We start from the raw sequence: 12,544 nt of genomic DNA, 5'->3' as shown, positions 1-12,544 counted from the left end.
ACACGACACGTTTATTTCCCCTGAAACAGAGAAGTGTACTTTACAAACAGCTCAAAACTTTTTCTACTCCATTATATGTCTTTATAGCTGCAGTAAATAAAGATTTTACTTTAGGAAATTATTATCTAATAAATTCAGCTTGTTAGAGATTAAACCAGTGGCTGGTCTAGTTTCACTGCCTCATGGTCTCCAATGTCTGGGAGTTGATGGGATTTTTCTGGATGGTTTCATTTAAATATCTATTCAAATCCCAAAGAGATCACATTATCTATCAATCTAATAGTGTGAAATATAATAATATATAATTTGCATGTGATGTTTTACTCAGAACAAAAGGATAAGAAGGTAAATGTATTGCTGAGTAAAAAAGCTGTTGGTTAAACAGACAGAGCATTTGTCCTTTAAGCCGTCATTTTAAACTGATTTCCACTCAAGTTGTAATTCAATATGACATGACTGCATCTCAAACTAACAAACACAAGTTTAAAGTTTCAATCAGATTAACATGCAAACACTCACTGTCATTTATCACAACAGTGCATTTAGGTGCAGCTCTCACATTTTAATCTGATTATACCACTTCCACCTGCCACTTCTCCAGTCAGGTCTAACGAGTTGAACTCCTTGATCCTGAAACCCTGAATGCACAAATTCAGCAACAAGATATCACCTGACCAGACGGCAGATTCTTGCCACTAAATGAAAAACAGGAGACAAGCTGCAGCGTAACATATTCAAAGCAGTCATGATAGCCAGTGTCACTGGGTTGAGAGTTACACTGAAAGTCACACTTTCTCATGGCCTGCAGCCTGTCGCTGAAGTGATCTGAACCAGACCTACACACAGCTAAAATGCTTCCACGTGTCATCAAAAGCAAGGCTGTACTTACCTATTTACAGAAATGTTTTTGCACATTTGCCATATGCCAGCATCAAGCTCTAATGAAGAATTAAATGTCATATTTATTATTATACTTGATTTTCTTATCCTAATCATCGACCACAGGGGGAGTGGAGGAGGTAACAGGTGCGTTATTACTGCCACCCACAGGTGAGGCGCTGACATGATAAGGATATTCACTCCACATGAGGTGTCAGTATTTGACCTTATCAGCAGATGGCAGTATTGATATGCAGTTTAAAAAAAAACAGTGTGCGCGTGATTGTGGGGATTTGCAACAACCAGTAAATTCTAATTAAATTCTAACGTTGACAGGTATGAAATAGCATTTATTCTACAGAATAAAATACCATTTAAGTACAACATTTAATTTGAATTCAAATTTAAGAGCTGAGTATCACAAGCACTACGTAACAACATTATAGGGATCAGGAAAGAAGGTGTGCAGCAGCTTTGGAGAAGAGATAATCATCAAAATGTTAATTGGAGGTGTTTTACATCCCAGCTGGGTGTGGGGGACCTGTGGGTTCTTGTAATGAATATGTCTTAATTGTGGCAGGCTGTTTGACATTTGAAAAGTCCGATGATCCCTCTCATTCTTGACACTCGTTTGCATTTCCATCTTTAAGGTCAAATGGGTATGAATAATACATTAAGGAGGTTCTTAAGCTCACAGCCAGGCATACCTATCTTCACAAAGGCGCCAGCTGAGTCTTGCTAAGCTCAGTGAATGTTACAGAAACAATCAATTAATATCACTTTAGGAAACCACATGTGATGCAAACACAGCATCCTGTTATTAATGGGAATGTAAGGTCATGAGTTAATAAAAGCTATAGGAACAGATTAGTTTTATGTAATCCACTTCTTCATCTGACGATGATATGGAGTTATCATCCCGAGTAGCTGTGTGTATTTAGACTCCAAAGTGCTGTTGGGTGTGTGTGTGTGTTTCTGTGCTTTTATTTAAAGAGTTACCATTTTTTTAATGATTTCTGTGACTTCTCAAATGACAGTTCTTGGTGCAGTATTACACACGTGAACTATCAAAGGGTTAACCTGGAATAAATTCAAGATCAAAGGAAGGCCCAAAAAAGAACCTTGGCAAGAGATTGGAAGAATTTAATGAGCAAAAATTAACATGTATTAAATCTGACCTCGTGCTTACATGGCAGATGTTGAGTGGAGCAGCAACCACATTCGTTATTAGAGATAAACAGTGGCGTGTTACATTTTGAGTGGAGCATGGGAATTTTAATACAACATACTGTTTATTCTATTTCAATTTAGATATTTTGTTTAAAACCGAGCAAAAATATCTATGCTTTAAAAATCAGCTCGCTCATGTGTTATGTACAAAACGTCATCAATCAAATGTGGTTTTAATAGATTTCAACATAATGAAACTCGTACAACCTAAAAATAAGCAGGCGTAGGTACAGAGGTGTGTGTAATAGAAGAACAGGCTGGTATAAGCAGCACATTTGAAGTCATTCACTTGGGGACTGAGTTTCATAATAAGGATACTGTCTTAGGAGGATTGAACATTAGACTGGATGTATGGCCTTGAGGAGACAGATTTGCTGGCTGTTTTGACAACTCATTACCTGTAATTTCACTGACGGATTGGTGAAATGGCTCAGAGTCGGCAGCCGTGGCACCAGAGACCGTGTGGTTTGTGCCTGGAATGATGTAAGATACAACGGCAAACAAGCAAAGACTTATTATGGCTAATGATTGCTTAAAACAGGAGGGGGGGGCTTGACAGTTTGGTGCCTCTACGGGGGGGTGGGGCCATTGGAAAATACATCCTCCGTCCACCTGTGTGTAATTTTAGAAGCCTGTTCGAAAGAAAAATCTGTCTTAGGACTCTTTTTATTCTGTCAGACAATTATGAGCACACTGATGATAAAATCAGTAAATCTCAGTGACATCAGATATTATTCTGACAAGATAATAACTGTCATCATCAATCAAGCTTAAAATCAACCAACCCAGACTCACCCACTGCACGGCTATCCTGTCCAGTATCTCTGTGGCCCCTTTACCCCTAAGTCCAGTGGTCCAGTGTGCCTGTTGGTGCTATCTGGAAACTTGTCTTTAAACGTGCACACTGAATGATCCAATCGGCTCAAAGTCTGTTGAAAAGTAACATCTCCGTCGCTATAGGTAAGATCGTGACTGAGTCACTCAGTGAATAGGTGGGCTGGGGGGTGCAGTGGGCTCGTCCAGGCCAGGCCAGCCCCCCCTCCACTCCAACTCCAACATAATTGGTCCATCCCTGGCACTACTCCTCATCTCCGAAGCCACCAAAAACTGTAACCTACCTTGTGTATTTTTCACTAATTGAAATGCCTAATGAGGTCCCAAGGGCTCCATCCCATTACCTCTGAGTTAATTAAAGCCTAAGCAGTGTGCCAAACGGTGAATAAAGATGCAGTAAAAGTGCAAGAGGAACAGGGAACCCGAGCAGGGTTCGGCGTGCTGGGATGAGGCTGACCTGCTTTTCTGTCATTGTTGTGGGACGCCGTACGCTGAGCAGGAGCAGATGTCTATTTTTTTTTTTATTTGTATTTATTTTGGGCTTCAAATTTTTTGTTACCCTGGTTCAGGCACTCTTTTTCCAGTGTGGTTAGCCTAATTCTGTTTTATTAAACATTAAAATCCTTGCCACCATCAGCAAGGCTTTTATGAAGATGGTCCCTGTTTAGAGCTGAAGCGTAACACGAGGCTGAAAAATGACAGGTGAGTTATGGACTAATAAAATCATACCGTTCATTAAATCTACATTCTCAACACCTACAGAAGGCAGTTATCAGCTTGTTATGCACTGTGGTCACTATTATGAGAATATTAATCTAAACCACATTACGCTGTTAAAGAAACTAAATGACAAAAACACGAGCTGGCAGAAAGTGAAAAAACAAAACGAGACGCCGCTTTTAAGAAACAATTTCAAATGTTTATTTAACATGTCAAAGAAGGGGCACACACTCGTGAATTGAAAAGGGGGCTGCAATTATTGGCCAGTACTATGACTTAAACTTAATACTAACATTAATCAGGTTTTGGCTAAAAAGAAAACATGTTTTTGTTCCTTTTTGTTTTTATAAAGAAACTTTATGTACATTGTTTTTTTTTATACAAGAGGTTCATTGGATAAATGCAAAAAAGAAACCAGTTCTGCAGTAAACTTTACAAAAAATACATTTTGTGTTCATTGAGAGATGTAGAAAAGGAGACAGTCAAATATTGACCAATAATATTTCTTCCTTTTCATTATTTAGAAAAAAAGTTGTTCTAATACCTATTTAAAAGAAAAAGCAATATACAGCACAATAAATGGGAGAAAATTGCCTTTGCGGATTCATTCAGTTGGTTTGGTAACCAGGGAGAGGGGCTGCGACTGGAACAGGGCATGATGGGAGTGAAGGGCTGCCTGATGGAAAGGGGAAGGGGGGGAGAGCATGGAGGGGTGCAGGGAGGTGAAGGGGATTGGCCGGGTGAGGATGGGTGCGGTCGACTGGCTACCTGAAGTACCAACTGGGATGGAGATGGATTGGGAGGAGGAGGAGGACGAAGAGGAGGAGGAGGAGGAAGAGGATCCAGAAGCCTTCCCGGGTAGAGAGAAGTGGTGGTGCATGCGTCCCTCCGGTTTGGTGGTGAGCGACAGCGGCTGGGCCTGCTCGGAGTGAGTGGCGGCGGGAGCGGCCGGGGAGGCCAGGGCGGCGGAGGGAGTGGCGGGCGAGTCCAGCATGCTGCCGTGAGACGACGCGGGGCTGTCACACATCTTCTCCGAGGGCAGGTACTGCACGCACTGCTTCTTGCTTCTTATCGAGAAGTCTGGGGAAAGCAAAGGAGACGAGAAGAGGCTGAATTATGGATCTGCTGCTGGCTTCGAATCTGGTTCACGTCCCTCAATGCTGCCGGCGACAGAAGTGAATGAGTGATTATTAAAACAGAGAAGACGATGGCGGCGAAAGCTCTGAAACACGTTCAAAACAACACGTTACAACAGAGGCAGACTGGATGTTAAACAAATTCAGATGGTATGCATTTATGACGCAAAAAGAAAGAACACGACACACTACATCAAAATGTGCACTGACGTGTGGAAACGTCTGACATTTTGGGCAAACTACAGTTGGTTGCACAACAGCACACATACCTGCCACTATTAGCACTGAACCTCATAAGCTGCTTGTCAAAGTGAAGCAGGGAAAGAAGTTAGTAAGTGTTAGTGAAGGAAAGGGTGCATGCAGAAAAAATAAATAGAAAGAGCAGAATAAAGGTGCAGCGTCTTCTTAGTTTCTGCAGCTTTTTTCTGTCTTATTCCGGTTTGTGAAGAAAAAAAAACAAATAAGGCGTTCAGGAAGAAAAGACCTCCTACCTTCTGGTTTTGAGTCTGGTTTGTTGTCTCTCTTCCTCTTTTTCCGCTTTCCCTGCACAGATGAAAAGAAAGCCGTTAAAAACAGCTTTTCATTGTGAAAGTACGACCGCAACCACTCCGGCTTATCAGAGCAAAAGTGCGATTATTGTCATTAAGTGATGCATGTGAGTGAGAAAAACTCGTAGAGGAGCAGATTATGGAAATGCGCCACTCACATAGTTATCCCGAGCTGACCATCCTGGATAGAGCTGGGAGTGGAGTTGCCTCTCTTTTCTGGCCAGCTCGTAGTATTTGGCTTGTTCCTCTCTTGACAGGGAATGCCACTGTGGACAAAGACACGATATCAAAGGGCTGCTAAACACACACACACTCTCACACGCACATCTGTGACTGTGCTACTTACCCGTCTTCCAAGGATCTGGTTGATGGCAGCGCTCTCTTTCAGAGTGCACTCTGCCACTACTTTGGCTCTCATCTCCTTCATATACAGCATGAAAGCGTTCAGAGGTTTCTTGATATGAGGCCTCTTGTCCTCTTCTTTCTTGGGAGGAACAGGGGACTTCCTGCTAATCCCAAACATTAAAAAGATGCTGTTAATAGAGCGCAAATGGTGGAGAGGTACCGGAAACAAGGGGAAATATTGTGCAGCAGCAAAAGCAGGGTTTTCTACAGTTAAAAGACGATTTGGATTGTGCTTACGCATGCATCGAGGGGCTGATGTTGTCACCACTGGGCTCCTGTTTGATAGCCGGGGAGACGATGGCGGGATGGGGGATGCCAGTCTGGTGGAGGCTGTGCGGAGGCGGAGTCACCATGTGAGGGGAGAAACGGCTGGACACCAAGCTGAGAGGGCAAACGAGGGCAGCGTTTTAACAGTCGGGTTTAACAGCGAACCTCTGTTAACCTGACGAGAAAGGCTTGAGCTAACTTGGCACATTAAGTGCACTGCCTTACCCTCCAGGCGAAATTCACCGTGCCTACTGCGTCTGTCTAGACTAAATTCATACACACAATGAGTGAAACGCTTGCTTTTTGTTCAAATAAAGACTTTTTCAAAAGCCCCTTTATTCAGCAATGGCTGGAGAAAAGTGGAGTGTGTTGTTACCATGGTGACAGCATGGCCGTGACACCTGAAACCACTTTCCTTACCACGTTCCAGACCGTGGAGAGCATTCTGACAGCCGTCCGCACAGAACACCTTTACAAAGTGTCTCTCTCAATTTCCAATTGTTAATACAACGGCGCATTGTAATGAAGAACGGGGGAAATTAAGCTCCATATCCCTCTATCACACACTCGGGTGTTCGAATGGAGAATAACTCGTTTCTGACTCTTTTAACACGCCATGAGAGACAATGCACATACACGAGGTGGCCTGGAGTTTAACATATGGTACACTCGACCCAGTGTTAACTCACTTTTCTAACACTTTCCAGCCATCAGGCACAACCACACTGACAAAGAAAGCTTGTTCGACTCAACATTCAACTGACTGAATATAAAATATGAGCAAAAAAAGGAAAAAACATATGACTTCTAATGAAATATCTGTTATTAAGAACTTATATTTTCCATTTTTCCTTTGAAACCCTTAATCATTTATGCTGTGTAAACAAGGAGGTGCCATATCATTCCCCCGGTAATAAACCTATACCGACTATCTCTGTAAACATCCCACTTAGTCCCTGATGAATAACTCGATGCGGATCCGAGCGATGGCATGCAGTCAAGCTCCACATTTTGAAAATAATGCTCCCATTAGCATTCATGTAATGCAGTCGTATTTATGTAACATGGGTGGTTGCCATAAGTTTTTATTTACACTCGAATTCTTGCTTTAAATTTTAGTTCACCAGAAGTTTTTTTTATTTCTGATTAACAAATAATGTTCACATTATGAATTTTTTGCAGCAGAAATTCATTGTGTGGCTCAGTCTGATGTTTGGGACGCATTAAACAGAATTATGTGGTATAAATCATCTGTGAGGTATCATCTGATTGTGAGTACATCTCAGGACGGAGCTACACATGCTATTGATCACAGAGACCCCTCTGAATATTTCCTCTCATACCAACACCGGAAGGCTCGCTACAAATCTGTCCAATTTTGAAAGAAGGTGAGAGAGTTAAGTCTGATGGGACGTGTAGGTTCACATGAGCTTTGATTTGTCCTAATCGATTCGCAGCCCTTTCATCTCTGCCGTATGTGCGTGTGTGTGTGCTGTGGAGTGGCTCGGAACATTGGCCTGACCACAGAAATTTAGCTCTGAGAGAAAAGACAGGAGAGCGCCGCTGAATGCTAATGACGCGCTGACTCTGTTTAAGAAGCTGAACTTGTCTGTGGTAGACTTAGACCTCACATCCCTTTGTAGTCCTGACACCGCTGCCCGTCTGTGATCTGACAATGCTCGTCAGAAGGAAGCATGTTAGTCAAAATAGGATTTCTGCTGTTTCCACTGTTGCCTGAACAGTGTAAGATTGCAAACAGTGGAAGTTTAAAACTGCACACGAGCCCTTTATTTTAGCGAGTGCTTACAAACGCTGGCGACGAAAGCTGGAAAAATGTGATTACAGCATGTCATAGAAGCAGCAGATATTAGGTGTCCCCCCTTTGGGAGGGGGATGTTGCTGAACTTGATCCGCTCACCTGGACATGGATGCATTCATTGCTAGCGCTGGATAGGGGTGACGGAATCCCCCCGGAGGGATGGAGTACATGGGCTGGCCCTGCCTGAGAGACAGAGGGAGACAAAGTGAGCGAAAGCTCCAGTGTGAGGTGGATCAAACACAGCTGACAGCTAACCCACCAGCACTAATCCTCTACTCATCAACTCAAATCCCCTCCTTGTGGAACAGCACCGTTGTAATTGATTACGAGAGCCGTAGCAAAACCCATAAATGTTCATAAATTCCTCCCGGTGAACTCAAATGTTTTAATTTATTACTATTACTGATATGGTGCACCTGCACTTACACAACAGAGCATATAAATCTGATGTTACTTTAAACAAAGATGGCAGCAATTTTCCCTTTTTGCTTCTAGACTTACCAGAAACAATGTCTGGCTTTCCTAAATCATAACTCAACACAAGCATCTGGTTGACTTCAGCCACTGAACTGACAACATTAATTTACTAACATCAGTGCCTTAACTGTGGTGTGATAAATGAAACTTACTGTGGCATGAGCCAGCCCAGCGGGTGTGCGATGGAACCAACAGCCCCGGGTGACAGGGGGTAGTATGGAGAGAGCTCTGAGGGGTGAGGTGTCCGAGGAATACCTGCAGACAGGAGACAGAAGACATGAGCTTTTAAAGGTGCATAGGTGACATGGTATCATCAGACGAGTTATTTAAAACAATATTTAACATCTCTGCAAATATTTGCCATCATCTCCACCTGAAATCTATCTTTTGAGAGGCGGTTTGAAAGTTTGCAGCAGCTGTGGTGATTAACAAGTTTTCAAGGTGGAAAAGAAGAGTCACAAAACGTCCACAGAAGCTTTTTCAGTTCGTTCCAAAACAGAAACAGTTTTGCCAAGATGTGTCAAAACACACCGTTTCCTTTTCAAACTTCATGACCATGTCAGGCTCATTGGCGTGCGCTCGTTTGTGCACATGAGAGCGCCTCCCTCCTGGTTTCTGTGGAGGTTTCAATACTTTTTTCCAACGTGACAAGTGGTCACGCTTTGAATTCATTATTACTGACGTGCATTTAAGCTGAGTAACTTTCACAGCCGCCTTTCATGATGACGGACAGATTGCGTGTGAGATGCAAGATGCACAGCGAAGTGAATCAGTGCCCGTCCAGGAGACCTCACCTGTCTTTGGGTCGAGGATCTCTGGGGAGAGATGTGACGGCGGCGTGCCGGGGGAGAAGTGTTCATTGCTGTAGGTGATGAGGGGCGTCAGTGGGTGGACGTGGTGGGCATGCTGCACCACTGGGACTTTGTTGGACTGAAGAGAAAAACAAGAGAAGAAGAGACAGAACATAATTTATAAGCAGGAGGTGACACTTCAGAATAGAGTGAATCCATCAAAGCTACTATGGCAGCAGCTACTATCTCAAACTGTACTCGTGCACGTGATTTCGGCTGGCCATTGTTCAAAACACGTAAACAGGGCATCATGTGCGAATGCCCTCCACGGTAAACATCTCAGTCTGCGCGTGTGACTGGCCCTGTGATGCAATCTGGACCGGCACCAAGAAACACTAAAAAGGCTCGCAGACACATGCCAAGACCATTACGGTCATTTAGCTGAGGAGAGAACTGTTTGTTCAGTCCGACAAGGAAAACAACGGAGCCACCGAGTCCAAAAGTCACACCAGCAGGCCGCAAACAAACACAATCAGGCTAAGGTAAACTGAATACCCATAAACAAGTGGAGACATCATGCCTGTCTGACAGCAGTCACTTGACTGGGCACACGCCCATGGGTGGACTCCACTGCCACGTTATACTTCAGATGGACCTAATGTGAGAAAAACACTTCACAGTCTGTGTGACTTCAGATAAGTGACGAAGAGCAGAGATGAAACTGGTCTCTCTGTGCAGCGTGGATGTTTCAGCTCTTTCAACGCACATGGAGAAAGAGCAGATCCCTGCCGAGAACTGACCGGCATTACGTCTGTGACGAGGACGAAGAAGACAATAATAATAACCAGTGTCTCTACTTTCATTAGGCATCGCTCAGCCTCGCAGTCATTTCCCCTGGCTGCCTGGCTGAATGGAGCACTTGTTGGCTCAACTTGTCACATGGGAGGGTCAAGGGGTGGGTGGAGGGGGAGTTGGGGGGAGAAAGGAGTCTTGTTCCTCCAGGCTAACCTTTCTTCAATATCCCTCCCCACCCCCCTTCTCAACCTCTCGTCTCTCTCCAACGTGGTCTGCCGGGGAACAAGGTTTGCATTGAGACTTCTGTACACTCTCTCGCTTCACGCGGCTTAGAATTGTACCCAAATCGTAGCGTGTTTTTTTTTTCTTTCTTTTTTTTCAGCCACTTTTATTTAAAGGAAAGTCCAACCTTTTCCTCCTTTTAAATCTTTAGCAAATTGGTTTCTCCCACGTCTAAAGCACGCTTTGATTCTGGTAATGCCAGATGGAGTGAGGAAAATATTTACTGGTGTTAAACATGGCTATATTAAGATCGCTTTGCTCAGAGCTGGTTTCTCCAGAGTTGGAGCATATAAGGTCAGTGCATATGATGATGCGAGAACACGATTTGACACAACACAGAAAAGGCTTTGATAAGGCTTCATGGCAGAAATAGTGTTGACTCGCTGGGCTGAAATCCCAGGTCCCACATGTCATGTATATTTGAGCTGTGCTTTGTTGTTCTACTTCATGTACAATATGCCTGAATTTTCCCTATATTGTGAGGGCTGCTCGAGACCTCTAGACCTGGGTGCCAACACATTTTGGGAAGCACTTCAGTGAGAATTCGAAATGATGCCTATTAATTATTCAGATCCTGGAATACACCAATCGTGTGCTCTAAACATATTTCTAAGTTTGAAGGCACTAGTTTCGACTCCTGCCTTTCAGTTCAGCAGCCCGACTGAATGTGGAGAAAAATGGGAGTTTGCACATATGCAAAACTATTCTGACCTGCATCCCAGCTGCCAGAAGCTCTCCGTTAGGAATAAAGATGGATACTTCATCGAGCAAATTCCTCTCTTTAAATCAGGATGTTTTTGCATCTAATCAATCAAAATCTGCTTCATTTTCTAATCTAATTCTTATTAAAAAAGCTCCCCAAAGCTCTGAGAGCATCACATGCGGTCCTTGAAAATTAAAAAAAAAAAAACAGACTAATGGCTCAATCGTGACTAAAACTAAACACTAAAGCGTCAATGCCTTCTTTCACTTGCTTGATGTGTAGAGGCAATATTCCTCCAGCTCACAGCTTCATACATCTGGCTTCATGGTCCACAAGCAAAGAGTAATAAGGAAACCACAAGGAACATGAGCTGTGTTTTAAATATAAACAACATCTACGTGATAGGACAGATAAAGAGCAACCTGGAAACAGATGGTATCTGCATTGACGGACAGAAATCAAGCTCTTTACATAGACGTGCTTGTTGCAAACAGGTCTGAAGCTGTGCGTGCCTCTCAGCCAGCAAGTAAAAACACCCAGAACCGGTCTTAAGAGCGACTGGACATAGTAACAGGAAGGTTTAAAGGGGAAAAAAAACACAGCAAAAAGTTGCTGAGCCGGTGCAGAGAAAAGATGTCTGTCTCTTAAGAGGGTCTGAAACTAAAAAGGCCGAGGTGGCAGTACTTCGCTTGGCTGTCCAACTTGGAACGGCGCTAAGAAAAGCATAGTCCTTGGTCAATGTGGGTGGAGGGGTGGATTTCATTCAAGCAAACATGTTTTTGGATCCTGCACATCTGAATTGAATTACTAGGCAAACAGCCGATGGGGAAGAGAGCTTAGAACAAACTGAATAACCCCGCAGCTTTGTGTGTCTTTATGCTCGGTGATTCTGGGTGGGAGGCTCAGAGGCCTTTCAAAACTCCAGGAAAGACGGGGTGAAAAGAATGCCTGGCATGCTGAGAAATCCAAGCCTTGTTTGTCAACGCCAACAGGAAGCGGACGCGAGAGGGGACTGACCGTGTCGTATGTCCTTAAAATCAACCGCTCCGAAACTATGCCATTCATCACAGACAACGTGTGCTTTACGTCTGGTCATCGCCTCTGAAAAGGTCAACGGCACTAATATTCCTGCTTAAAATAATACAGGGCAGAGCGGCGTCATATTACTGGAGAGAATATCCCCAGCGGTCACGAAATAAATCGACAGAGCTCTAACAAAATCAGCACACAACACAAACATGGACAAATCTCACTGGGATCCAGTGTGGTAATAAATATTTGTAAACTGACGGAGATACATAAACATCTTTTTTTCTGGGAAATCTGAAACTCTCATGTAATTTCACTCTGCGATCCTAAATCTGACTTTGACTGGAATCAAAGCACTGGTTCCTTATTCCATTTCTGAAGAGGATCTTGTCTCTGCAGTGGCCCAGCAGGACTGCAGACCTAAGATCAGTATTCAGTTCAGTCCTCCCAAAGCCTTTGATTTCATGATGGATCCCGGTGTTCACTGCCTAATGCAAAACGAGAAAATCTCACCGGACTCGCAGTCAAGGGTCGGTTGAAATAATGTGGGTCGAAAGCAAGTGTATGTATCGCGCTGAGAGAAAAAAAAAACAGCATATTTTCAGCTAATATCTTCACTTAAACTGTCA

General features: G+C 43.5%; 1 protein-coding gene across 3 annotated transcripts in view; it reads right to left on the bottom strand.

The window, feature by feature from the left end:
• Positions 1-3,840: 3,840 nt before the first annotated feature.
• Positions 3,841-12,544, bottom strand: part of tcf7l1b (transcription factor 7 like 1b) — a 31,334-nt gene continuing 22,630 nt past the window's right edge. The window contains exons 5-13 of one of the 3 annotated variants that reach the window (XM_070965005.1): positions 9,110-9,245; positions 8,468-8,570; positions 7,938-8,021; positions 5,990-6,133; positions 5,694-5,856; positions 5,506-5,613; positions 5,291-5,342; positions 5,069-5,097; positions 4,622-4,743 (exon numbers count right to left, since the gene is read on the bottom strand). In XM_070965005.1, coding sequence (XP_070821106.1) covers positions 5,078-5,097; positions 5,291-5,342; positions 5,506-5,613; positions 5,694-5,856; positions 5,990-6,133; positions 7,938-8,021; positions 8,468-8,570; positions 9,110-9,245 — 810 coding nt within the window. In that variant the 3' untranslated portion in view covers positions 4,622-4,743; positions 5,069-5,077. Of the gene's footprint in view, positions 4,744-5,068; positions 5,098-5,290; positions 5,343-5,505; positions 5,614-5,693; positions 5,857-5,989; positions 6,134-7,937; positions 8,022-8,467; positions 8,571-9,109; positions 9,246-12,544 lie in introns of all 3 variants that reach the window. The other 2 variants (XM_070965003.1, XM_070965004.1) reach the window with 2 other exon arrangements.

This window comes from Chaetodon trifascialis, chromosome 6 (genome assembly GCF_039877785.1).
Source record: "Chaetodon trifascialis isolate fChaTrf1 chromosome 6, fChaTrf1.hap1, whole genome shotgun sequence".
In the NCBI taxonomy this organism is placed as follows: Eukaryota; Metazoa; Chordata; class Actinopteri; order Chaetodontiformes; family Chaetodontidae; genus Chaetodon; species Chaetodon trifascialis.
This window is presented reverse-complemented; position numbering and strand designations above follow the sequence as displayed.